Here is a 23,978-nt window from a genome sequence, read left to right on the forward strand (position 1 = left end):
TAGCCGGTCGAGCCCTAACGACCGAGGTTACATATATGGATATGGAGCTCGATGGTCGCATTTGTTTACCATTGTAGGCCATACGAAATTGCTGCTAGAGTTCAATAATCTCATGGCGAAATTAACATGGACCACCCCTACTCCATACTCCATACTGTTCTCCGTATTGCTCCCGACGCTCTGAGCACTAGCCGTCTGATCTTTTTCCTCTCCTGAGTGCCGAACGGTGCTCAACGGCCACTATGACGGAGGGATCCAGAGTTCGTTTCCAGACTAAGACGTGGTCTAAACTGACAGCTTTTAATTCCGACCTATCAGCTTGCTAACCTTCCGGACTTCGGGTGAGAGTGGGGCCACCGATCTCGCTATGTATGCACGGTTTCTGATTTATCGATGCAGCAGGAGTATTAGAGTGGGTGCATGAAGAAAATTTTACCAGGTTTTTTCCCAGTCTTTCTGGACCATGCGTCAATGGTTCCCGAACGCTCTCCTTTCCGGCCGAATATCGCCTTTTTTTTACTTTTTTTTCTTTTCTTTTTTCTCTCCTGATGGGTGTGAGTGAAATATTAATAAATGGGTCTCCCATTAGTATGGACGATCCCCCTGGCTCCTTTCAGGAAGTTGATCCGATAACACTGGGTCTGGATTTTTGCAGATACCTCCGTCTGCTAGATACCAAGCAGCCTTTTTCCTTTCATGGTCAATTTATAGGTCTCGCACCCCTTCGTCAATGCACCCGAGGTCCTCCGAATAATCCCTTTGGTTTTCTTCACGTTTACCGGTGATAATCACCCAATCAAGAAGCCATGGATCTACAATACGAAGTCCCTCCGCAACAACAAGAGGGCAAAGAATGGTTCAATTTCCCTACCGAGATTGAACGCTCCCTCACCTCGGTCTTTGCTCCTCGGAACATCCTCATCGTCGGCGCTGGCATCGCCGGCATTTCCAGTGCCCTCGCCCTCTCCAAAGAACTGACCCCCTTCGTCCCCGACCTCCAGATCACCGTCTTTGAACGCCATGACATCCTCTCCACCTCCGGAGGCGCCATCAACCTCACCCCCGTCGCCCAACGACACCTCGACCGCCTCGGCGTCCTCGACGAGCTCGACAAAATGGGTACCGAAGGCGGCACCGACGTCGAAGCCATCGAGCTCTTCTCCAGCCGCTCCGGCCGCCCCCTAGGCAGCATCGATTTCACAGACCAGAAGGGGAACGGGTTCGGTGGATACAAGGGCCGCCGGGTAATGCGGATCGTCCTCTCCGTTGCCATGCTGGCCGTGGTGGAGCGGACGAAGAACATCAACGTGGTATTCGGGAAGAAGCTGGTCCGCGGCGAAGAAAACGAAGACGAAGCCACCCTGCATTTCCAAGACGGCACCACCGCAACCGGGGACCTGGTCCTGGGCTGCGATGGCGTGCACTCGGCTACCCGCACCCACTGGGTGTCCCCGGAACATCCGTCCGAGTATACCGGGATCTCCTTCCTGCAGACCGTCATCGATGCCAAGAGTATCAAGTCTCCGATTCATTTTCGCTCTACCTCGATGAACATCTCCCGCCATGGCTCGTTACTAGCGAGCTACTGTGACCGAGAACACGATCAGATCTTCCTGGCGGCTATCGTGCAGTTCAATGAGGCCAATTTGCCCTACTGTAAGATCGAGAACGGACAGGACTGGGTCACGCAGCATCGGATCAAGAATGCCTTGCATGAGGAGATGCAGACCCGCTTCGGGAAATCCGGTGTCCCTTGCATCCGCGAGATGACGAAAAAGGCGGGTGATTGGATGCTCTACCCTGTGTACCAGGTTCGGCCGAATGCCCGTTGGCATACGGATCGGGCTTTACTGCTCGGTGATGCTGCACATGCTGTATGTTTACACACACACACACACACACACACACATTCTCTCTCTCTCTCTTTCTATACATATTCTCCATAATATGATCATCACGAAACTAACATAACCCTAAATAGATGCCCCCCCGCGACGAATCGGCCGCCTACGCCCTAGACGACGCCATCCTCTTCTCCCGCATCCTCGCCAAACACCGCCACGAACCCCTCCCTGTCGCCTTCAAAGCATACGAAGACCTCCGTCGCAATACCGTCAACACAGCCTTCAAGGCTTCCCGTCGCATGTGGGAGAAGAACCGCGACATGGGTTACCTTGAGGGCCGTCTCAAAGAATGGACTTTCCCAATCTACATCCGGAATCATAGACAAGAGAGAGAAGCGGCGTGGGAATTCGATGCAACGCAGATCACAATCCCCATGCCCGTTGAGGGGGGGTCATTGTATTCTCATGGGAAATCGGACACTTCATAGAACAAGGTGATGTCTTCTTGCCTTTTTTTGCACGCTTGGGTTGGATCGGATGAGTTGGTTTGGTTTGGTTTGGTTAGATTGGTTGGCTGGTTGGTTGGTCGGGATGGACGGGTCGGGATGGACGGATGGGCCGGTTCGGTTGCATTAAAATGGAGTATTGGGTATTACGGGATTTCTTTTTTTTTTTTTTTTTTTTTTTTTTTTTTTTTTTTTTTTTTTTTTTGCATAGCATTTTGATGAGATATGATAGCGCTATTATTGCTGCTGTTGTTGCATTGAATTGGGCTTTTCTTTGCTAAATAGAATTGGGGTGTTTCCTGTTTTGTGGTTGTTTGGTTGGGTTATGCTGGTCTAATAGGTGTCTTTTCGTTTTAATACTACTTCCTAAGCGGAGAAATACTATCTACATACCTACTAGATTGTTTGGAATTAAGACTTACTCTACTCTTGTTGGTTATTTGTGTGGTTTTGCTTGCTTCAATGTGTTAGGCAGTTGCCCTTAGTATACCTGTGAGGTCTGGCCTACTCTGGCGCTGTTGTTGGTTGGATATATATACTTAGGTGTATATATATGCAGTAAGGATCAACTAACCGTTGACATTGGTTTTTCGGCGATTAACCAACGTCGTCACGATGGACCGAGTATTTATAGACTTCTATACATCTGCTACTCTATACCATTAAGTACTTGGAAGGTCACAATTACCGATGAACAACAAATTTGCCTTGATGAGGTACCCTAACTAGAATTTGATCCTGGCCCAGCCAAATAATCAATTAACAAAAGAATGTAAAAAGTCACACACAATCACCACACACAATTATTCTCCCCCTATTTCTCCTTCATTACCTTCTATCTCTCATGATCTTTTTAGAAGGTCAAGGTCTGACCGGCGGTACCGTAAACAGCACCCTTAACAGCCGAAGCAGCAAGAAGGTTGTACTCGTAGGGAACGCTGGTAAGGGTACCCTCAGGAGCGGTGTTCTCGCCATCACCGAAGTCGTTGTCCCTAGCAACAGCGTATCCTCCATCGGTGGAGTAAAGGGGCTTCTTGCCGCCCTCCCACACGTTGCCCTCGACCAGCACCTGGGCGCCCTGGCGGGTGTTGATGCCGTCGCTGACGTCCAGGTAGTAGTTGTTGTAGAGGTGACCGGTACCGAAGCGGAAGGAGGGACCGCGAGAGTTCAGGTTGTACAGGTAGTTGTTGTTGACGGTGATGCGGAGGTGGCCGGTGTCTTCGTCGCCGTTGCTGTCGGAGTGGCCGTACAACATGGCCTTCCAGTGGTCGTGGACGAAGGTGTTGGAGATGGTGACGTAGTCGGCGGCGTGGGTGAGCTGTATTTTTGACAGTTAGTGGTGTTGATTCCTTTGACTGCGGTTTGAGATACGTGGAGAGGGAGAGGGTTGGAGATTACGTACATCGATCAGACCGTCGTAGTAGTCCTTGTCGTGGTCACGGTCGGAAGAGACGTCACAGTGGTCGATCCAGACGTTGTTGGAGTACTCTGCTGCAGGTTAGCTTGTGTCACCGTCCATAGCAGTGTGGGAGAGAGAAACATACGGACACCAATGGCATCACCGTTGTCGGCGAGGACCTTCTTGACACCCAAGTTACGGATGATGACGTTCTCCTTCTCCTTGACGAGACTAGTACAGTGTTAGTCTGAATTCTCCCTCCATCAGTGTCGACTTGATTAAAACATACACTCCGAATCCTTCAAGGATGGCGTTGGCGTCCTTTCCGATGATGCTGGTGTTGCTGCCAATCTTCACCTGCTTGGCATCCTGGGTGATGGTGCCATCAACGATGACGATCTTGGCATCGTCACCAGAGACAGCTTCGGTGAACTGAGCGTAGGAGGAGACGGTGGTGGTGGTACCGCCGGCACCACCGCTGGTGCCACCGTTCTGGCTGGCGTAACCGTGGGCGACCTGAGGAGAAGGTTAGACACAGCACTGCCGGCTGATATGCCAAACATTCTCGGGAGACTCACGTCAGAAACAGTAGCACGCTTGCCAATGGTCTTGGTAGGGGCAGCCAGAGCCTGTCCAGACAGGCATGCGGCCAGCGCAAGGAAGAGCTTGAAGTTAGCCATGGAGGCGGGTGATTGTGGTGAAATGAAAGTTAAAAGAGGGTAGAAAGAATGACACAGTGAAGGGAATAGCTTTGCTGGTAAGGAAAGAAAGAAGACCCCAACTACGCCGGATGGGCAGGTTCTTATATATCCTGGTTTGGCGCTTCAAGATTTTTCAAGATTATTCATCCCTATGGAGCTCGGTAGAGCATCTCCGAGCCATGGCACCGTGAGCTAGGACCAGTACTAATTACCATAGGTGGAACAGAATGAAGAGATTGTCGCCGTTTGCCCCCCCCTAATACATACACGCAGGAGCGGGTAATTTCTCCGCGGGCCTGGGGTGAGATTAAACATCACGTATAGTGCCAAGCTTGGACTGCAATGAACGAGACAGTGGTACCAGCAGTGACATGACGAGATTGTTGGTTGAGGGCGGCTAGCTAACGGTTAGGGCTATCCTGTACCCGTCTAGGTGATACATGGAGAGCCGCCGGTAGTCATTGGTGCGTTTCAGAAGGCAATGCCAAGAAGTCGGAGGTTTTGCTTCTTACCCTTGGCACTCGGCTGCATGAAGACATGATCAATCACTCTGCATGCACATCGTGTGCTTAACAACTGGAATTGGATTTACAAGCTCGGGGAGATGATCCTCGTGATGCTTGTTCTTCGGAGATGGTCCCGTACACGGTATAACAGGTGGAATAATATAAAGTGAGGAGAGCAGCTGTGTGCGCCGGGAAAGGCTTACGAACTCAAATCCACAAATCCGAGCAAGTCCCGGGAGCTCTGATGTACAGGAACGGCACTTTATTAGAGTTTGGGTTGTGAAGGACGACTTCGTTCTCCTTCCAGTAGTCGTTCGGACTATCACTGTTCTTTGATACTGCCAAGAAATCTCTCGGTAGATGGACTTCCGGTGTCTCCAGGGTGCTTGGCACAACTATATTTAACAGGACTTGTTCCACACCGAAGAAAATAGTCTTGGTTGTTTAATATAAGATGCTCTTGGGCAATGATTCTAGATGGACGTGCAATAGGGGCATGGATTCCATCTAGACATGTGACATGCCGATCCCTAACATCAGCAGTCAACCATGCGCACTCTTAGCCGGACTGTGCACGGCCGAAATATTCGGATAGAGTAAGGATAACAATGGGAGCTTACTTCTTCGAGTTAGACATCCCTACGTAACCCATGTGGATTGTGTTTGATGCTCCCAGCACGGTCGAGACGATGGAGTACCATTTCCATGGTTCCTCCCGGGTCCGAGTTGCCAAGGAAGGAAACCTGCATAATTAAAATAGCCAGGAGCACTTGTTCAATTGGATTCGACATTGGCTACCAAAGATTTATCCCCGTAAGGCATTTTTGCTTGTCCAAGTGTCGTTGTTTTGAGACATCGGCTGGGAAAACTTCGGCCTCAGCGATGGAGCCAAGACTCAGCCACACATGGCTTGATTGTGGTGATGATGTGATTGGCGTGATCGAGGGTCGAACACCCCCTCTTAATCTAATCCCCGCTTGACATCCAGTTCACCCTTCACATTCGCTCCCGGTATACCGAAAGTCTGAAACAGCCATGGTTGATACGTTTTCCTCTATCCCCATCGTGGACTTTAGTCGTCTTCAGAATCCGCTGACTAAAGCGGAAGCCTTGGAGCAATTGCGGAATGCCATCTTCCGGGTTGGATTCTTGTACTTGATCAATCATGGGCTAGAGGTAATCAACCATCAACCCAAGTCTCTCTTTGGTCAGAATCCTGATATTGTACAGCCACTTGTGAAAAGCACGCACGCGAAGCTTCCAGAGCTGTTCGCTCTGCCCACCGAGGTCAAGGAACGATGTAATATGATCAATTCGCCCGCGTTTGTCGGGTATACTCGTCTCGGAGCCGAAACCACAGCATCTAAGACGGATTTGCGAGAGGTAACCGTTTCCCCCCCCTGCATAAAACGAATGTATAGACCACTGATCGGATTCAAAAGCAATTCGACTTCGGTACGCCGGGTATGAAACCCTGGACTGAAAACGATCCCTTCTGGCAGCGACTCGAAGGAGACAGTCAGGTATGTCCCGCAGCATCCCGTCTACATATCGGGCATTCTAATGATGTAGTATCCGGACCACCCGGGGGCCAAAGAACTGGTCGAGGATTACATTGCAGAGTCCGCAAAGCTATCGCAGGAATTCATGCGATATGTTTCAGAATGTCTTTCCCTACCCCCAACAACCTTTGAATCATTCAGGGGCAAAATGGACCGCCTGAAGTTTATCAGGTATCCCCAAGCTGCTCCCGGCTCACAAGGAGTAGGTCCACACAAGGACTCGACAGGTCTGTTCACTTTCCTCTCGCAAGATGACACGGGCGGACTCCAGGTTCTTAATAAAAACGGCGACTGGATCGATGCCCCTCCCATTGAGGGCAGTCTGGTCGTGAATATTCAACAGGGATTCGAGGCAATTACCGGCGGGATCTGCACTGCGACGACCCATCGGGTGATTGTATGTTGGCCCTATACAGATTTTGTGTTTTGTCAAGTATCACTGACATGGATGTAGGCCCCGACGACCAAGACACGATACAGCATTCCGTTTTTCCTGGGCGTGCGAATGGACCTCACGCTCGACCAGCTCCGCGAATCCGCAGCACATATAGTAAAATGTATTCCTGCTTCGGATGACCGAAAGAAGCGGGCAGTCGACGTGCCCAGCGAGTTTCTTTCGCCTTTGTATTCATGTGTAAGTGTTGTCTGTCGTTATTCTTTAGTGGACATGGAACCTCATGGTGAGAAAATAGTTCGGAGAAGCATACCTGCGTAATCGGATTATCAGCCATCCAGACGTAGGGCAGAAGTGGTATCCGGAATTGTATGAGCGGTATACGAAGGAGAAACTCACGTAGAGATATATATCTGAACCTTGAATGTCAGGGACTCCTACGAGTAGGTCAACCTTTGCCAACACGAGTCAGAACAACCCCACCATACATATATACATATATATATATATTCCTATCATATATATAAAAACATGTATAAAACTCCATAGGGGTCGAAATTGAAGGAGAACATGAAAATAAACACCCAACACCAATGCCAAGAACTAGACGTGTAGAGTCGATGGAACAGCAAGCAATTCGTATTGATAATGAATCACTAAGCGATTCAATGAATCGACCCCACATGTGATTTATTCGGCGGATGAACCCGACAACACCACCAACTTTACCAAAACACACATTTATCGCCAAACAACCACCATGACTTCCATTCCGGACTCGACTCTCCGCGTCCTCGTGGACAATCTGAAGTCCTCAGAGGTCTTCACCCCCTCATCTGCAGGCTACCAGGCCAGTATCCGACGATGGTCGGAAACCGGAGTTAAACAAGCCGTATGGGTCTTCCCCCCCCGTTCCCCACATCTGTTTCCTTGGTAGAGAAAAAGAGTGAGAGTGGTGCTAAGTGAACCGTGCAGGGTGTTGTGGTGATGCCCATTGAGACTGACGATGTTCGCACCGCACTTCTCTGGGCTCAAGAACATAAGATCGACCTCGCCGTTAAGGGAGGTGGTCATTCCGTCGCGGGAACGAGTTCTAGCGACGGCGGATTGGTGATCGATCTGTCGCGCATGAACAAAGTCACCGCGGACACGGAGAAGAAAACGCTGACGGTCCAAGGTGGCGCCGTATGGAAGGACGTCGATGAAGCGGGCGCAGAGCATGGACTCGCTGCCGTCGGCGGTACAGTCAACCACACCGGCGTCGGTGGATTGACACTCGGTGGAGGATACGGCTGGCTGAGCGGTCAGTACGGACTCACCATCGACAATCTCCTGGCGGCGACGGTGGTGCTCGCAGACGGCCAAGTGGTCACAGCCTCTGCGACCGAGAACCCAGACCTCTTCTGGGGTCTGCGGGGAGCAGGATACAATTTCGGGGTGGTTGTCGACTTCACCTTCCAGGCTTACGAGCAGAAGACACCCGTCTATGCGGGGATTATCGCCTTCACGCCAGACAAACTCGAGTCAGTCGTCGAGCAGATGAATGAGCTCTTTGAAAACCCCGACCCTCGATCCGGCGCGATGATCATCCTCGCCCAGCCCCCCGGCGCCCCTACCATCATGGTCAACGTCCTGGTCTTCTACAACGGTACCAACGAGGAAGGTTCGAAGCGTTACGCCGGCTTCCTGGCCCTCGAGCCCGTGGTCAACATGATCGAAGTCATCCCGTACTCCTTGCTGAACTCCCTCCAGAACCCGATGGCCACTTACGGCGATCGCAAGTCCTTCAAGGGTCTTTTCTATCGCACGCCCATGGACGCCCAATTCCTGCGTTCCATGCTCGACGAACTGAACGCTAAGGCTCAGGAGCATCCCGACATGATCCCGGCTATGCTGCTCGAGTGCTACGATATGAGGAAGACCTGTAGCGTGCCGCTGGATGCGACCGCGTTCGCGAATCGGAGTCTTACGCAGAACGGGCTACTCAACCTGCGCTGGACGGATCAGTCCAAGGATGCCGAATATCGGGCCTGGGCGCGCGAAATACAAGCTAAATTCAAGGCCCAGTTTGAGACCCAGCTTAACGGAGAAGAGACGGCCGATGTACCGCAGTATATCAACTACGCAGAGCGTGAGTTCATGTCCCCAAAACTCAAAAGTAAAAAAATGGAGTAAACTGACATTAGACAGCCGGAGACTCGGTCGTGAACAACATCTACGGAAGTAATCGGGAGCGCTTGACGGAGGTCAAGGCGAAATACGACCCGAAGAATGTATTCCATAAGATGCATCCCGTTTCACGCGCTTAGTCGACTTAACAAAAAGAAAATCGAAATCGAGGGTCCAGCACCAAGTTTGGAGACTAGCCCATTAGTGGAATCCTTTCTATGCAGTCTACTACGAGCCGGAAACGTGAAAAAGAGAAAAACAAGCGAGCGGACCCTTGAGATCTCGTATCCGCAATATGCCCGTAGATTAAATTATGCATGATCTTATCATGAGGAATAGGACCCGTGTCTAGTGCTCACCCTCTTATTCGTGGAAATTTCCCAACTCAACAGAATCTCATGTAAATTTCTACATTAGGTATCGTGTAGTATCGGTGACCGACCCCTGGAATAATCTAATTTGTCGCTGCGATTCCGCGATCTACAGCTTGGGAGGCAAAATGGCATACTTGACGGACTTGACGGATGTCCATCCCTCCAGGGCCTCCTCACCCATGTCTCGCCCGAAACCGCTCTCCTTGACGCCTCCAAACGGTGCGTTGGGGCTAAGCATCGCCCAGGCGTTAACAGTAACCTGGCCAGACTCAAGGGCTGCCGTCACACGGTGCGCACGGCTGATATCGTTGGTGAAGACGGCCGCGCTAAGACCATGCAGGGTATCGTTAGCTTTGGCGATAACCTCAGCCTCCGTCTCAAAAGGTGCAATGCTCTACTCCAGTTAGCGATCTCGATCCCGTCAAGCAATCTTACCAAGGAGAGAAACATACCGCGACAGGTCCGAAGATCTCCTCCTTCATGATGGTCGCATTCTCAGAGACATCGGCAAACGCGGTGTTCTCAACAAAATAACCCTTGTCGCCAACCTTCTCCCCTCCGAAGAGGAGTCGGGCCCCACACTGCTTACCCTGCTCGATATACGACAGGATCTTGTTATGCTGTGCCGCGCTGACGATCGGTCCCTTCGTGGTGGCAGGGTCAAGGGGGTTGCCAATGACCGACGGACTACCTTCGGCCATCTTCTTATACGCCTCTAAGAACTTCTCGTAGATACTCTTCTGGACATAGATTCGCGAGCCAGCCGCACAGATCTGCCCATTGTTGGCCGTAATACCGATCCGGGTCCACAAAACCGCATTATCCAAGTCACAGTCATCGAACACAATCGACGGACCTTTACCGCCAAGCTCAAGATTCACCCTCTTGAGGTTCGTCGATGCCGCAGTCTTCAAAATCTGTCGACCCGTCGCACTGGATCCCGTAAATGAGATCTTCCGCACTGTCATGTGCTCTGCCAAAGCCCTACCGGCCGATGCGCCGTCACCGGAAATAATGTTCACCACACCTGCAGGGAAACCAGCTTCCTGGATAAGCAGGGCAAGCTTCTGGGCGTAGAGTGGAGAGAGTTCGGAGGGTTTAATGATAAGCGAGTTACCACTGGCAAGGGCAGGAGCTAGCTTCCAGATGGTGATCATCCTGTATACCATTAGCACTGGACGACCAGTATTGTAGCGCGCCGTAAGCAGCCACCGCGGCTGGTCAAGATAACATACAAAGGCGCATTCCAGGGGACAATGGCCCCACAGACACCCAATGGCTCCCGATACGTGAAGGCGACACCACCCTCCATGGCAAGGGTCTTTCCATCGATCTTATCCGCCCAACCGGCGTAATACCGGAGGTTGCCAACCGCCTGGGGGATGTTCATGCCTTTGCTGTCGGTATAGAGGACACCGGCATCGACAGCCTCGAGAGATGCGAAGTCATCTGCATCTCGCTCGATTAGGTCGGCCAACTTCAGGAGAAGCCTCGCGCGGGCCGGGCCGGGGGTATTCTTCCACACATTGAAGCCAAGAGTCGCGGATTCGACAGCCTTGTTGACATCTTCGGGTGATGCGGCAGCAATAGTTCCGAGGGATTCGCCCGTGGAAGGATTCTCGACGGCCAGGGTCTGGGATGTAATGGAAGGAACGAATTCGTTGTGGATGAAGAGGCCCGTTGGGACTAGTTTCCCAAGATTATTTTATTAGCCAATGATTCCTTGCAGGGTATAGTAGTTCGAGACCATGCATCAATTTATATGATTCATATTACATGATCAGAATGGAAGATAGAGGGGTAACTGTTACTCATACCTTGAATCTGGCGCCCCGCGGCACCGGTAACAGTGATTGAAGCCATTTTTGTTGATAAGATGAATCACACACAACGTCTTTTGTGTTTTTAAATCCCACACAATCAGACCACCCACCTATATAGAGTGGGTTTTATAGGCGACCACGTCACGGCATATCCCCTTTCTCTATAGGGGGTGCGGACCGTTCCGCTGTCCAATTCCGAAGTGATTCCGACGGCTGAAATTTGATCGGCGGCACTAGAACGTTGGCACTGGAGCCATTTGACAGTCCGCTGTTTTATTCGGCTTGGGGGGCCGCTTCTCAACGATGGAACTGGTTGAGAGGTATGGACTATACGGAGTCATTCTGCTTAGCTATTTCCCCATATGGGTACGGCTTCCCATTAAGGGGTGATGAGATATGTTATCCGTTCTATTGTTAGAGTCAGGATTTAGGGTTATTAAGGTGGGGCATGTTTGAAGGAGGTAAAATTGGATATGGATGGGACTTGGGAGATGAGGGAAGGGTAGATCCTGCCGGATCAGGAAAGAAACAGAGCTATCAAGGGTGGGCTTTTGGAATTGGGGAAATTGCTCTTCTTGGTTTCTGTTTTTTCCCCCTCGTTGTTGGGAAGCGGCTAAAAGGAGGGTTTGGTTGGATTTCGAGATTTCGAAGAAAACGACCACGTGTAGGAAACACCGCACGTGCCACATAACACCCGCAAGAATCCAAGTCAGGTGTGCTCCCACCGTCACATCCAGCCTCCGAACCCTTATCTTCCTTTGGACTCTTAATTCTCTTAAGCTAAACTCTAATTTAAAGTTATGATAATAGACAGGAAATGTCAAGTTCCTCTATCACACATGTACCACCTCACAAAGGGCGCAGCAACGACGCTAACTGCAGAAGGGCAACTTCATCATCAGAAGATCGGGGTAGCCGATGATGAGGGCTATATTAGTCTCCTGAAGAGGTAATAACGCCGTATTGGCGCCTCCTGTAACCTGATTTAAGTGATATTTACTCAGTCAGCCATCGTAAGCCCAGGTGCGACATGTGCACGGGACGTGTCTCCATACAAAAAGCAAAAGTAGTTGCATTCAAATATTCGTACAAGTGTATGCAAGGGATGTGTGGCGTACAGGATTGATACGATATCGACAGTTCTTCACATGGGTTTACCGATAGGAGGATATATATTGCTTTCAGAGTAGGGTAGTATTAGACCTGATTGATCACACCCGAAAAAGGTAGAAGCTCCAGCATGTCACCGATGGATCTAAATCCTAGACCGTTGATGCATCGGGATGTTAGCGCGTCAGGCTAAGATGATAATCATTGCAAATGATTATCGCAAACAGAGTGATGGTCTACGTATCGTGTACTTTTCGTAGCGCTTACAACTCGGGTATGGTTGCATCGTACTTTGCTTTTCAGGGCTTTTCGGCCAGCCTTTTGACTTGAATACTACCCTGTGGATGATCTTATCTATTCAGGTAAGCTAGAACATCTCGGCAAAAGCCGAAGCGCTAAGATTGTACGCGTAAACGTGGACTAGGCCGTTTCAATTAAGGCCTATGTTCGCTGTTTGAATCTCCCCGTGGGGTTTGTACGGGGATATTCGGTGACCGGTCTCCGAAATCCGGCAGTAGTGTATTGTGTCGTAAATTAACGGTTATAATGTAGGGTACTATCGATAGTTTGGCTAAATGGATGCTGTAGAGGTGTAGACAATCCAGTAGGTTGAGATTTAGGGATGAACAGAAGGATACTCGAGCCGACAAACATCTATTATTTGACTACTTCTATACTTAGCCTAGTATCGACCGCTGAGTGGGTCGTAGGCCATCTATACACATAATGTCAAGTTGACAAGTCCAATTCTTGCTTCCAGAATATCCACGCACTTGCAATGCCAAGCTTAATGCCTGCTGCAATCCACAGCGCAGCGTAGATATCTCCTGTACCCTTGGTTATCCAACCACCTGCAATGGCCCCAACAAGAGTGAGCACAAACGCAATAATCCTGCGATCCCGCTTCTCGTTCCGCAGGAGGAAGAGTTTCGGGTCAGACATCAGGTCACAGAGCAAGCTCGTAATTACAACAGTCGGTATCTCGTTATACCCAAGAGCTCGACTGGCCACTATCTGTCCTGCAGATTGGATGCTAAGGAGTACGATGGGTACTTCCTGCGTCCAATCTGGCTCTGCGGTATTCACATTATGTAGAGGAAGACCCGCAATGACGCCACTCTGAACCAGACACGCCGTGAGAATCAGCATGATCACTTGCAGAGAGAATGAGAGAATCAGCGTTCCCCTTTTCTTTGCACCAAAGATACGGTTCAGCCGGGCGAAGATGAATGAGCCTATGATGAAACATCCGATTGAAGTGAGAGAGCGAGCCCAGCCATAAGGTCGGGGGTTCTGGTCGGAGGCTCCTAAACCGACGAAGATAGTATTGCCTATAACGTGTCAGGAACTGGGTAGGAATTTGGGGTATTGAGTAGCCACTGACCAGTCTGCATGGACACGAAAGTATTGTACGCTATTTCTATCAGTACAGTCGATTGTATAGGGCACGGTATGTGGCCACTCACCGTTATAGAGTGTGCTATCGACCAGCCCCGAACAAAGGCAACAGGCAAAGAGTAGAACATCGGCATGTTTTGGTTGTATCTCTGCCTTGAAGAAGGTCAGACGTTCTTTCCTCTGGCTGTCGTACATAGCGTGTTCGATGTGTGGGAAGAAAAAGTGACAATGAGTTTGAAAAGTGGGAGGGGGGAGGGGTCTCTCAGCAAAGAAACACAACAATGGCCAAGGCACCGGGTAAAATGACCGACGACCTCCTCATGATAAGCACTGGCAGATCATTCCAAGTCCGACTCGGGGCCCAGTCTTAATGGACGGTGAAGGAAGTTTGTCCGTGTGGTATTCGGAGTGATAGGCAGGAAGTTTCGACAAGCGAGAGACCAATCGGAGCAACCGCAGACATTATCATTCATGAAGGAAGCGGTCCGCCAGCCCTTAGGTCTCTTCGTACCGCGCGCCGAGACCACATCTAATTATTGTGCCGAGACTCGGGGTTATCATGCCAAGACGCTTGGCCGTGAGGAGGGAGATTTGTTCGCGGGCCTCCGATGCGGAAGGACCCGAAGATGGAGCGTGGGAACTTCGAATCATAGGAGCAAGGACCCTGAACCCTTGAGGTGCCGAGTAGACTTGATCGACACTCAGATGACTCCCCATTTCACGCATTTCCTCATTTCTTTGCGCAACATCCTGACAAGAGTCACTCATCCCCGGTCATCACGGTTCGATCTGCAATTGATGCCGCGCCCATATCGATGCTATAAAAGCCAAGAACCACACTCTCCGAATACGATGTTCTCATTTTGACGCCATTGCAGACCCCCTGCCTCTGCTCTCACACTCTGACGACGGTCGATGGTATCATTTCAGTACTTAGTACGTGAGGAACATGATCCGCAGCTGCGCCACGGCTCGTCAGACTGTTGATCAAAGCTAAATTAATAAAGCCAAGCGCAAATTAACTGATATGTTGCACAAATCAACATCTGACATGCATGCTCCTCAAGGAATCCGGCTAGCAAGCAAGTTGCTCTAGCATTCCTTTGACGAACGAGGACCCAGTTAAGAGCTTGGCAGTGGGTTCTTCAGAACCACAATCACAATTGTATGGCTTATCTACCAAACACTCTTACGCTAACAGTCAGACAAATGCATAAGATACCAGGCTAATATCCACATGTCATCAATTATCATGTCTGGAATTAATTAGCCTAATTGTTCGGACTGATCGATACCGGATCCAGGCCTTCAGGCCTACCACTCCTAGTCTGTCACAGGCATATACTGTACCACATAACATTTCCTCGGCGCCGCAAGGAAGCCAGCAGCCAAGATGACTTAGTACCTCCAATTAATAACGAGGGGGGGGTATTCTGCTTTCGTATTGACTGGCTATTCAGTTGGCCAAGTCCTTACGTTGCATATCAGAACGAGGGTGTTAGTGCTAGCCGATGAACAAATGGAGGAACTTCAGATACCGGCTGGTCGTCCGACGGATGGTTATTTCCCCGAAGTTGTAGACATTGAAGGCTGGAACTGGGGTATATAAAGGGTGTCGTTTCCAGTGTAGGAGGGCTATCTCTCAGAACTCATCATCATCATCATCATCATCCTCATCATTATCTATTTTCAAAATCAATCACAATGAAGGTCGGAGATTCCTCCTCGTCTAACCTGGCTATCACCATAACCGTCGAGAAAGATGGCTTCTATGAAGTTAACGGTGCCAGGCAGGAGCCCACTGTTTCCCTGTATATGACTGCCGGAGCATCTAAGCTGCGCCGTATGTTGAGGGAAACAGACGACTTGATTGTCTGCCCCGGTGTGTATGATGGTATCTCTGCTCGAATTGCCATGGGGCTCGGCTTCAAGGCAATGTATATGGTAAGTCCGGTTCATACAGCCTTCCATATCAACGCTAACCATTTAGACTGGCGCTGGAACTACCGCCTCAAGGCTCGGTATGGCAGATCTTGGGTTGGCCCAATTGTATGATATGCGGACCAATGCCGAGATGATTGCCAACCTGGACCCGTTTGGACCCCCATTGATCGCTGACATGGATACCGGTTATGGTGGTATGCTATCTCCCTATGCCCATATGACTGTCAGCCCCCTGATGTAGTCCAGGTCCTTTGATGGTGTCCAAGTCCGTTCAACAGTACATCCAGGCCGGTGTTGCTGGCTTTCACATTGAAGACCAGATTCAGAACAAACGTTGTGGTCACCTAGCTGGAAAGAAGGTCGTCGACCTGGAGGAATATCTCACCCGCATCCGCGCTGCCAAGTTGACCAAGGACAGATTGCGCTCGGATATCGTTCTGATTGCCCGTACCGACGCCTTACAACAGCATGGGTATGATGAATGTATCCGACGTCTGAAGGCAGCCCGTGACCTCGGTGCGGATGTCGGACTGTTGGAAGGCTTCACCTCCAAGGAGATGGCAAGACAGGCCGTGCAGGATTTGGCGCCGTGGCCCCTGCTCTTGAACATGGTAGAAAATGGTGCTGGGCCCATCATCACCACCAAGGAAGCACAGGAGATGGGCTTTCGCATTATGATCTTTTCCTTCGCTTGCTTCGCACCAGCGTATCTGGGCATTAAGGCTGCGCTGGAAAGACTAAAGAATGAAGGTGTTGTTGGAATTCCGGATGGCTTGGGGCCGAAGAAGCTATTCGAGGTATGTGGATTGATGGACTCAATGAAGATTGATACGGAGGCCGGGGGTAGCGGGTTTACCAACGGTGTTTGAATTTCTTTTGTGTTCTTTGTGACCTGGTTATGCGATCTGACTGCGTACATCCTTTTTGCCGGTGATTTACCTTGTGCCTCTTGTATGTTTTGTTTGGCCTTGCACAAGTTTTAGATGTCTTTTGATAAGACTTTTGTTCAATGAGATCGACCTTCAGTAACAACCTTCGCACATCATGTTATGATGCTATTGTGTTCATATAAGCCTTTATAACTAGTATTGATTAGGTCATAAGCTGCTTGGAGAGAAATGGTGTGATGCATTTCCATAGAGCTATGAAGACTACTACCGACACTACTGGAGGAAACTCACTGTACGTGTCAAGACTGTGTAGACGACGACGTCATTATGTATGTCACACCCACACGCAATCCGCTACGTTGCCGAGTTCATGCACAGAGAAGGCCTGCTGGGCCAGCTCCGTGAAACCGAGCTGGTTATACAGGATCCGGAACAAGCTACCTTGACAGGAGCAGAGGGTGAGGAGCTGTTTAAACGGATACCCAAGGACCTAGGGATGATCAACCTAAATCATTAGGGTTTGACACAATGAGAATGTAGCCGAATTGGCAAGCTACTAATAGCCTGGTCGGCACAGCAAATACAAGTCAAGCAACAGCTGAATATGAATAGTTAGGAGCTCAATTGGTAGAAAGCAATCGTCAATCATAGCATCCGACAAGCAAAGATTTGGCCTCATCATTTAAGTCATGGCTATACAAGACAGCCATTTTTTCATCAAAAGGAACCACATCAGACTTGCCTAACTCTTGCGTAGGCATGATTGCAGAAGATGTGGGAGATTGGTCCTCGTTATCGGTTTCGGTTGTCCACACAATCTCCCGTTCCACAACAAACGTCTCACTAGGGCCACATTTTGCCAATCCCGGCCAGAGGCTAAGCTGCACACAGAGGCATTCACCTTGTGAATCCGCAATGCATCGTATCTGATGTACATTATCCCTCTCAGCAGGATTGGTGCTAAGAAAGGAATAACAATCCTCCTGTCTTTCTAAAGGTTGCTTGAACTCTATGCGTTGCTCGACCTGTCGACGGAATTTGAGAACTCTTCCTTCCGCTTTCGAGGATGAAAATTTGGAGAAGGCCACTTTGACTTTCCCACAAAGGCTGTTACACATCTCCTGTAGATATCTGGTGCTCAGGGATTGGATAGCAATATTCGTTGCAGATCGCCAGTGGCTTGAAACATACGTTAGGCCTAGGGGTATGATTCATGTCAACCGGGATAATCAAAGTTTGGAGTATGGTGCAAGTGTACACATCTCTGTTATACACGAATATATCATATCATTTGCCATTCTTCGTCCATTGCAAGACTTCGAGCTCCTATTATAAGCCAATTCAATACGTAGTCATAAATATGCCAGCTAACGGCAGCCCGGATTAGAGCCCGTCGCTGATGAACATTCTGCGGCTCATCGAGTCGTGGAAGAGATCCCATCTCCGTACTTATTGAAGCAGCTGCCAGGCTACTTAATCGACCTTCATCCCGGAAGTTTGAATTAACCCAAGCATCCAGCGAGTGCCTGAGCCGGTTCATGATACGCCTGGCGCAGTCGTCATCTAATGGATTAGGCCGGAACACCATGGAGTTCACTCATTCTATTAGCAGATGGATATCGCTATTCTTTTATGTGATCTCCGTTTCCATCTTCTGTTGCTTTTCTGCTACTAGCTTTTGCAAGGGTCGAAGGCGGATACTCTGCCGGTCGAGTTCGTCTAGATCGCGATGGTGGGGCTCCTGCAAAAGCTCTAAAGATTAGTGTACTATTCAAGCCTGAAGGAACGCTCCACATACCTCTTTGAACCTGTAAAGCCACTTGTGTGGGCTGCAGTGAAGTAAATATTTATAAATTCAGTCAGGCCTTGTTAAAACTACAAGGTGTACTTCCTTTGAAGGGCTCTCAGAGAGAATAAGAATAAAAGGGCAAACTTAGTCGACCCATCTTTGGGTAGATCCAGCTTATATTCAGATGGTGTCTTTAGAAGATATAATGTTCGTCATACCTGCAGTTTGGTAACGAAGGAATTTATAATAGTGCGAATTTCCCCTCCTCACTCTCTCTTAGTATACGACACTTGCCCACACTCTTAACTCTCACCGGCGCAGTATTCACACAATACCACCATGACGAGCAAGCCACAGATTGTTGTTGGCGTCGACTTCGGTACAACGTATAGAGGGTGTGTGTGACCCATCGTGTTATCACGTATAATATGAAATTCAACGATGGCTGGATCGCTTGGTCTCTTACCGGAGTGGCCGATGATATCGAAGTGATATCTGAATGGCCAGGTAGAGGGAATTGTATAGCCCTATAGCCTATCCCTATAAAACAAGTTCTAATCCAGGCAGGAACCACTCCCAAAGCGGCGACTACCATTTGCTATGAGGGCGGAAAGGTTCGATGGGGATACGGTCTGACGTTCACAAAGGACATCATGCACGGAGTCAAGTTGCTACTTGGCAAAAGGCTGGAAACTGATTTCATACCAGCTCTCTTGACCAAGAAGGTGTTAGACAACCGAAGATTAAGCCCAGCTGAGGCGGCAGGAGATTACCTGAAGGCTACTAGGCCATGGAATGGAGATACTCCGCCACCGATTCGGAGATGCAGTCGAACATATGAACATTCAGTACGTGCTAACAGTTCCAGCTGTGTGGTTAGACAAAGCGAGAGATGGTTACTTGGTTGGCGGCTTCAGCTGCAGGTATTCCACTGCCTCAGATCTCCCTTGTATCCGAGCCAGAGGCCGCTGCTCTCCACTGTTTAAGAGCGATGCAGCATAATACCATCCAGGTAAACCTTAACTGAACTGGGAACGTGACGGGAAGATAACCCTTTATTAATGTAGAGTGGGGATGTCATCGTGGTATGCGATGCTGTTGGTGGAACGGTTGTAAGTGTTGCTCGGCAGGTGATACTATGATATGCAGCATACTGACCTGCGTAGGACTTAATATCGTATTGCGTGAAATCTGTTAGTCCAACTTACCTTGAAGAGGTAACCCAAGGAACTGGTATGTGTGGTATATCCCTGACTATTGCTTAGCAGTTGACTGATTTGCATAAGGGCTGTTTATGGATCGATGTTGCTAGACGCGAAATTTATGGCTTCCCTGAAGGCCCTCTTCGGAGGCTCCGAATCCAAAAGGATCCTGAGGGTATCTATACAGGCTGCGATGAGTTGCTGGCGAGACACGTTAAGCCCGACTTCTCGTTCGACGAGGATAATGATGACAATGACGAGTTTCAAGAGCTCGGGCAGCTCATCCCATTTCCGGTGTGGGGGATAAACCATCTATAGGCCTCGAAGGTGGGTTCCTAGCCCTTGACAGGTTAGTACCGAGCTCAATGAACGGAAGCTACTCGTGACTGATATTATAATTGCCAGGACTACAATTCAAGGATATTTGAATCTGTGGTAGAGAAAGTGGTATCCCTTGTGCACTCTCAAACGCGTGATATCGCTCGCTCTGGAACGAAAACAAGATAACTAACCATCTTACCCTCAGAATTGGCTAGTATGACTTACTGACCTAGTAGGCAATTATCCTTGTCGGTGGCTTAGGGAGTCGGGGTATCTCTATCAGGGACTGGAAGCAGCCTGTCCACTGACCCCTGTCATGCAGCCAGCAGATGCGTAGGTGAATTCTCGGTAGTATGTGTGAGAGGATTATATTCTAATTCAATCTACAAATGGTCAGCGGCTGTCCGGTGAATTGTCCCATAGCTATAGTTGTATATCATGATCCGAAAACTGCGTCAAAAGCGGCGCCGTACAACGAGGCTTGGATGGCAATCGAGTTGGGAAGTGTATTGCACGATGTTACTACGGAACAAATCACTGGTCACGTTATGACCCTTCTCGCCACAAGGCCTCTAAAGCAATCTAGTCGGATCACGAAGAGGTTTACTTCATAAAAGACCGGTTGACATGGTACATCATGAAGGTGCGTAGCCCTAAATCTCTTGACGCGAGGTGGAAGAAACATCTAACGTACTGGTACATGTATAGAATGATGCAATTTCTAAAAATACGTCAATAGAACTCTCACTAGTACTATACGTTCGCCCTGATAAGGATTTAAGGGGTTACCAAAGTTTGTTGATTTGTTACGCCGACACAGCGCCAAACAAGGCGCTGAAGGTTAGCTGAAACGCTTTTTACAGCCTACATTATCTCAGAGGTATAGACTGCTAACCTCAAAGAAAGATGTGCTCAAGGTGTGTACGATAGAATTTGATCTCAACGCTATTCCAATCACGCTTTTCAAAGAAAAGAACCTTCAAGGGGGTTGAGTACTACAGGAGTGAGATAGTCGCAAAGCTCACACTGACATCGGCGTCACTTTTGTTTCAATTGGACTTTGATGGTGTGCCCTATGGATGGATAACGGTCAGGTATTGAGCTTTTGCGAGAAGGTATGGCCATGATGCTACGTTTCCCTCTGTTCCACTGCGTTTGGTTTTTGACTTTTCTAGATCGTAATGCTTCTACAGGTTTCAGTGTGATAGCTGTGGATTTGCTTCTCATTTTCATGTAGCTCTCCGTTCTCCCTGTCTGTGTGTCTGTCTGTCTCTGTATCTTTCAATAAATCAATCTATCATAATTTTATTAACCTATTAAAGCCTATCTATTGACATGTCTAGCTATGCAGGCGCCTCGCCGCAGAGGCAGAATGCTGAAGTACTCTCGGACCCATGTATGAGAGACATCATATGTATGAAATAGTTTCCACAGCTCATGCACCTACCACAGCACTCTCTCTGATCTGATCATCCTTCTGTATCTTGGCCCCTTCTATCTATCCTGTAGTTTCACATAATTAGAACCTCTAGTCTTAGGTTGGTCTCCTTAGATCCTTGTTTCACTGTTTAACCCGGGCCTTTATTTGCTCCTATTAAATTAGTTTATTCCAGGTCCTGTACAGCCAGCTCATCCTCTCCTAGCAGGGTCGCTTTGTGCATGAACCGGGCAACAAAGTGGACTGCCGCCGGGTGTGACATACATGATGACGTCGTAGTCTACACATCTGCAGATCCTAGTCACTCTGTCCAGCATGGTCCTCCATAGATCGATGTACAGCGGACACTGCTGGAGAACGTGTCTTGACATCTGAGAGGCCTCGCAGTGACATCGGTCTGCCTGGGTCACGTTGTCTCTGTATCTTCTCTTCACCCCTATCTTCTCTTCACCTCTTCCATTGTGCCGCTTGTTTCCTATGTCGTCGACGCAAATCACAAGATAGAAACAACATCTGAGTCACACATTTCATACGCAACTATCTGCAGCTGATACCATGGAGCCATTTCAACAGGGGATATTAGGTGTCAGCCTTAGCGCAAAAGAATATACATGAATCAAAGTTTGAACTTCTTCCAGGGTAGTAGGCACTACACAAGGCTGCTCTCAGAACATAAACTTTCGAAATGCTCACCGTGGCACCACTGGTCTTCTCCCAGCACCAGATATAACAAGTCCTTCAGTCTTAAAACACCCCCAATCCCGTTATATGTCTCCTGCACCACGACCGTCATACTCATCCCCCGTAACACGTTGCCCTAATATAACAACCACGACCGCTATCAACGCCATATCCACTCCAGGCGCAACTCTCACTTCCCACTTCGGTCGATATCGCAAGGGAGGCTGCGGCCCTTCGGCAAGCTCGGCCGGGTTCGTCACTCGACGAATATGCGCCACGATCCGGTCCCCAAGCACCAAGACTTGGGTTTGGTAGTACGGATCTTCATCGCGGACCTCGAGCATCAGCTCATCGGAATTAGGTAGGTAAGCACTATTATCGACATCGTAATCGGCATCGACCTTTCCCTTCCCTTTGCGTTTCTTTGAATCCGTCGGTCTCCGCTGCTCAGACACAGCATTCCGAAACCTGATAACGGCCTTCGGGGCTCGAACCGCGACCCTCAACTTCGCAGACAATATAACATGTTCCATCTGCCCCGGTAACCTCAATTCCAAACACGACGAATTATACCACCGACACCGCAACTCAAAAAGCGGCAATCCAGACCGATCATAGAAAACCCGTCGTTGACCAATACTCCACGGATACCCCTGGATCGAAAAGATCGTCTGACCCTCATATTCCACACTATAATCTAACGAATGCCACGGTTCGGGGCGATTCTTCACGGTCAAGAGTATTTCGGAACGTGATACACTGTCGGGTCGAAGAGCAATGGGTCTCGGCGGTGGACTTAGACGAGAGCATGTGGTTGGGTTGTTGTTGTCGTCCATTTCTTTCTCTTGCCGTGTGTATCATACGACTATACGAATGCAGTGAGCAACGGTAATGGTAATAGATTGTATTGGGTGCCATTTTCCAACTGTCCAAACCAAGAAGTTCGTGTGTCCTTTGCCCTGGGTGATATCTGTGTTATCTTGTACGCCTATTTTCGCTATTGTGTATGTGACCGTTCATTCAGTACACTCCTTATAAGGCGTACATGCGTTTCTGCCTCGCCACATGCCGTGTCAGAGACGCCGGTTGTTCTTGTTGGTTTTTGGGCGGCCGTGATTGGCCGGTTCGCTTGGAGAGGGTTCGAACGGTGCGATGTGCGTTCCACTGGCTAGGGCCTTTCGGGATGGAAGATCAGCTTGGCTTTAGGGGAGCTTGCTGTCGGGAGTCGTGGTTTCCGGAGAATTCTCGAATCGGAGATTTGGGATTGGTTGGAGTGGATTTTCTTGACTCGATTGTTATGTTGCGCTTTTACTTAATGAGGCAATTCGCGAGATGCCCACTTGTTACTAGTTTTCGCCCCAGAAGGTACGAAGAAGGATGCTGGGCTTAGTTTGATATTTGTGTTCATGTCTCGTATGATAGGTGGCTTCTCGTGTTTAGGCCTTTGGGCTTCTTTTACCTAGTCAAAGTGCGTTACACGCGTGCCCCAGTTGAGGCGCTGCGGGATCATGCGCTGTCAGCAGCCGTTGAATTCTGGATTGTGGGGGCCTGGGGCCTTGGGGTCTTGAGCTTCACATTTGTTAAATTTAGGGGTGTGTTGTTTGATTATCAAGGCGTATCGTAGGGCCATGGGTTTGATGATGATGCTATTCATAGAGTGAAGGGGCGGTCTGAGCTAGTTGCGGCGCTGTTGTGTTCCTTTCGTTTCCTTTTTGTCCTTTTCTATTTTTTTTTTCTTATCTCGTCATACTGACTGTTCGGAATAGAGGCTCCCTGAGGGTGGCTATGCTGTCCTAACTTCTATGTCAATGTCATATCTGGCCGGCTAGGGATCGGATACCTGGCCTGTCATTATGACATGTCACGCGCAAGGCCCCTGCCTCGGCGAGTTTGTTATTTAGCTCGTTGGACTAAATCAGTAGCAGTT

General features: G+C 49.3%; 8 protein-coding genes across 8 annotated transcripts; 4 read left to right on the forward strand and 4 right to left on the reverse strand.

The window, feature by feature from the left end:
* Positions 1–696: 696 nt before the first annotated feature.
* Positions 697–2,369, forward strand: BDV38DRAFT_110570 (FAD-dependent oxidoreductase). Its single transcript, XM_032050969.1, has 2 exons — positions 697–1,874; positions 1,982–2,369. The coding sequence occupies exons 1-2, from the start codon at positions 807–809 to the stop codon at positions 2,330–2,332; spliced, it is 1,419 nt and encodes a 472-aa protein (XP_031912685.1). The 5' UTR covers positions 697–806; the 3' UTR covers positions 2,333–2,369.
* A 629-nt stretch (positions 2,370–2,998) lies between these two features.
* Positions 2,999–5,013, reverse strand: BDV38DRAFT_110770 (pectate lyase family protein). Its single transcript, XM_032050971.1, has 5 exons — positions 4,328–5,013; positions 4,039–4,265; positions 3,895–3,980; positions 3,753–3,838; positions 2,999–3,668 (listed from the first exon to the last, which is right to left on the reverse strand). The coding sequence occupies exons 1-5, from the start codon at positions 4,427–4,429 to the stop codon at positions 3,204–3,206; spliced, it is 966 nt and encodes a 321-aa protein (XP_031912686.1). The 5' UTR covers positions 4,430–5,013; the 3' UTR covers positions 2,999–3,203.
* A 978-nt stretch (positions 5,014–5,991) lies between these two features.
* BDV38DRAFT_271964 (uncharacterized protein) lies at positions 5,992–9,221 on the forward strand (the record flags this gene model as incomplete). The annotated part of the gene is made up of 6 exons (XM_032057405.1): positions 5,992–6,132; positions 6,187–6,339; positions 6,399–6,479; positions 6,529–6,915; positions 7,888–9,043; positions 9,103–9,221. 6 exons carry the CDS (start codon positions 5,992–5,994, stop codon positions 9,219–9,221), a joined length of 2,037 nt encoding a protein of 678 aa, XP_031912687.1.
* Positions 9,222–9,324: 103 nt separating this feature from the next.
* On the reverse strand, positions 9,325–11,473 carry BDV38DRAFT_110744 (aldehyde dehydrogenase domain-containing protein). The gene is made up of 4 exons (XM_032050970.1): positions 11,273–11,473; positions 10,691–11,141; positions 9,908–10,613; positions 9,325–9,849 (listed from the first exon to the last, which is right to left on the reverse strand). The coding sequence occupies exons 1-4, from the start codon at positions 11,316–11,318 to the stop codon at positions 9,562–9,564; spliced, it is 1,491 nt and encodes a 496-aa protein (XP_031912688.1). The 5' UTR covers positions 11,319–11,473; the 3' UTR covers positions 9,325–9,561.
* A 1,552-nt stretch (positions 11,474–13,025) lies between these two features.
* BDV38DRAFT_249399 (YoaK family protein) lies at positions 13,026–14,026 on the reverse strand. Its single transcript, XM_032054837.1, has 3 exons — positions 13,855–14,026; positions 13,773–13,802; positions 13,026–13,719 (listed from the first exon to the last, which is right to left on the reverse strand). Exons 1-3 carry the CDS (start codon positions 13,979–13,981, stop codon positions 13,118–13,120), a joined length of 759 nt encoding a protein of 252 aa, XP_031912689.1. The 5' UTR covers positions 13,982–14,026; the 3' UTR covers positions 13,026–13,117.
* A 1,411-nt stretch (positions 14,027–15,437) lies between these two features.
* Positions 15,438–16,762, forward strand: BDV38DRAFT_249402 (isocitrate lyase/PEP mutase family protein). Its single transcript, XM_032054838.1, has 3 exons — positions 15,438–15,730; positions 15,777–15,924; positions 15,977–16,762. Exons 1-3 carry the CDS (start codon positions 15,491–15,493, stop codon positions 16,597–16,599), a joined length of 1,011 nt encoding a protein of 336 aa, XP_031912690.1. The 5' UTR covers positions 15,438–15,490; the 3' UTR covers positions 16,600–16,762.
* A 2,539-nt stretch (positions 16,763–19,301) lies between these two features.
* On the forward strand, positions 19,302–19,929 carry BDV38DRAFT_283840 (uncharacterized protein; the record flags this gene model as incomplete). Its single annotated transcript, XM_032060120.1, has 4 exons — positions 19,302–19,421; positions 19,477–19,521; positions 19,576–19,626; positions 19,675–19,929. 4 exons carry the CDS (start codon positions 19,302–19,304, stop codon positions 19,927–19,929), a joined length of 471 nt encoding a protein of 156 aa, XP_031912691.1.
* A 2,205-nt stretch (positions 19,930–22,134) lies between these two features.
* On the reverse strand, positions 22,135–22,887 carry BDV38DRAFT_283841 (uncharacterized protein; the record flags this gene model as incomplete). The annotated part of the gene is made up of 1 exon (XM_032060121.1): positions 22,135–22,887. One exon carries the CDS (start codon positions 22,885–22,887, stop codon positions 22,135–22,137), a length of 753 nt encoding a protein of 250 aa, XP_031912692.1.
* Between the last annotated feature and the right edge of the window lie 1,091 nt (positions 22,888–23,978).

This window comes from Aspergillus pseudotamarii, assembly GCF_009193445.1.
Source record: "Aspergillus pseudotamarii strain CBS 117625 unplaced genomic scaffold BDV38scaffold_33, whole genome shotgun sequence".
Taxonomy (NCBI): Eukaryota; Fungi; Ascomycota; class Eurotiomycetes; order Eurotiales; family Aspergillaceae; genus Aspergillus; species Aspergillus pseudotamarii.

Excerpts from the sequence above, each read along its gene's own strand:
- BDV38DRAFT_110570 (XM_032050969.1), top strand. The coding sequence starts at position 807 with ATGGATCTACAATACGAAGTCCCTCCGCAACAACAAGAGGGCAAAGAA. Across the intron at positions 1,875-1,981 it reads TCGGTGATGCTGCACATGCT|ATGCCCCCCCGCGACGAATC; the intron begins GTATGTTTACAC and ends AACCCTAAATAG.
- BDV38DRAFT_110770 (XM_032050971.1), bottom strand. The coding sequence starts at position 4,429 with ATGGCTAACTTCAAGCTCTTCCTTGCGCTGGCCGCATGCCTGTCTGGA. Across the intron at positions 4,266-4,327 it reads AGCGTGCTACTGTTTCTGAC|GTCGCCCACGGTTACGCCAG; the intron begins GTGAGTCTCCCG and ends CCTTCTCCTCAG. Across the intron at positions 3,669-3,752 it reads ACTACGACGGTCTGATCGAT|CTCACCCACGCCGCCGACTA; the intron begins GTACGTAATCTC and ends TCAAAAATACAG.
- BDV38DRAFT_110744 (XM_032050970.1), bottom strand. The coding sequence starts at position 11,318 with ATGGCTTCAATCACTGTTACCGGTGCCGCGGGGCGCCAGATTCAAG. Across the intron at positions 11,142-11,272 it reads CGCGGGGCGCCAGATTCAAG|TCCCAACGGGCCTCTTCATC; the intron begins GTATGAGTAACA and ends TTGGGAAACTAG. Across the intron at positions 9,850-9,907 it reads AGATCTTCGGACCTGTCGCG|AGCATTGCACCTTTTGAGAC; the intron begins GTATGTTTCTCT and ends TAACTGGAGTAG.
- BDV38DRAFT_249399 (XM_032054837.1), bottom strand. The coding sequence starts at position 13,981 with ATGTACGACAGCCAGAGGAAAGAACGTCTGACCTTCTTCAAGGCAGAG. Across the intron at positions 13,803-13,854 it reads CGATAGCACACTCTATAACG|CGTACAATACTTTCGTGTCC; the intron begins GTGAGTGGCCAC and ends TGATAGAAATAG. Across the intron at positions 13,720-13,772 it reads TTTCGTGTCCATGCAGACTG|GCAATACTATCTTCGTCGGT; the intron begins GTCAGTGGCTAC and ends GACACGTTATAG.
- BDV38DRAFT_249402 (XM_032054838.1), top strand. The coding sequence starts at position 15,491 with ATGAAGGTCGGAGATTCCTCCTCGTCTAACCTGGCTATCACCATAACC. Across the intron at positions 15,731-15,776 it reads GCTTCAAGGCAATGTATATG|ACTGGCGCTGGAACTACCGC; the intron begins GTAAGTCCGGTT and ends CTAACCATTTAG. Across the intron at positions 15,925-15,976 it reads CATGGATACCGGTTATGGTG|GTCCTTTGATGGTGTCCAAG; the intron begins GTATGCTATCTC and ends GATGTAGTCCAG.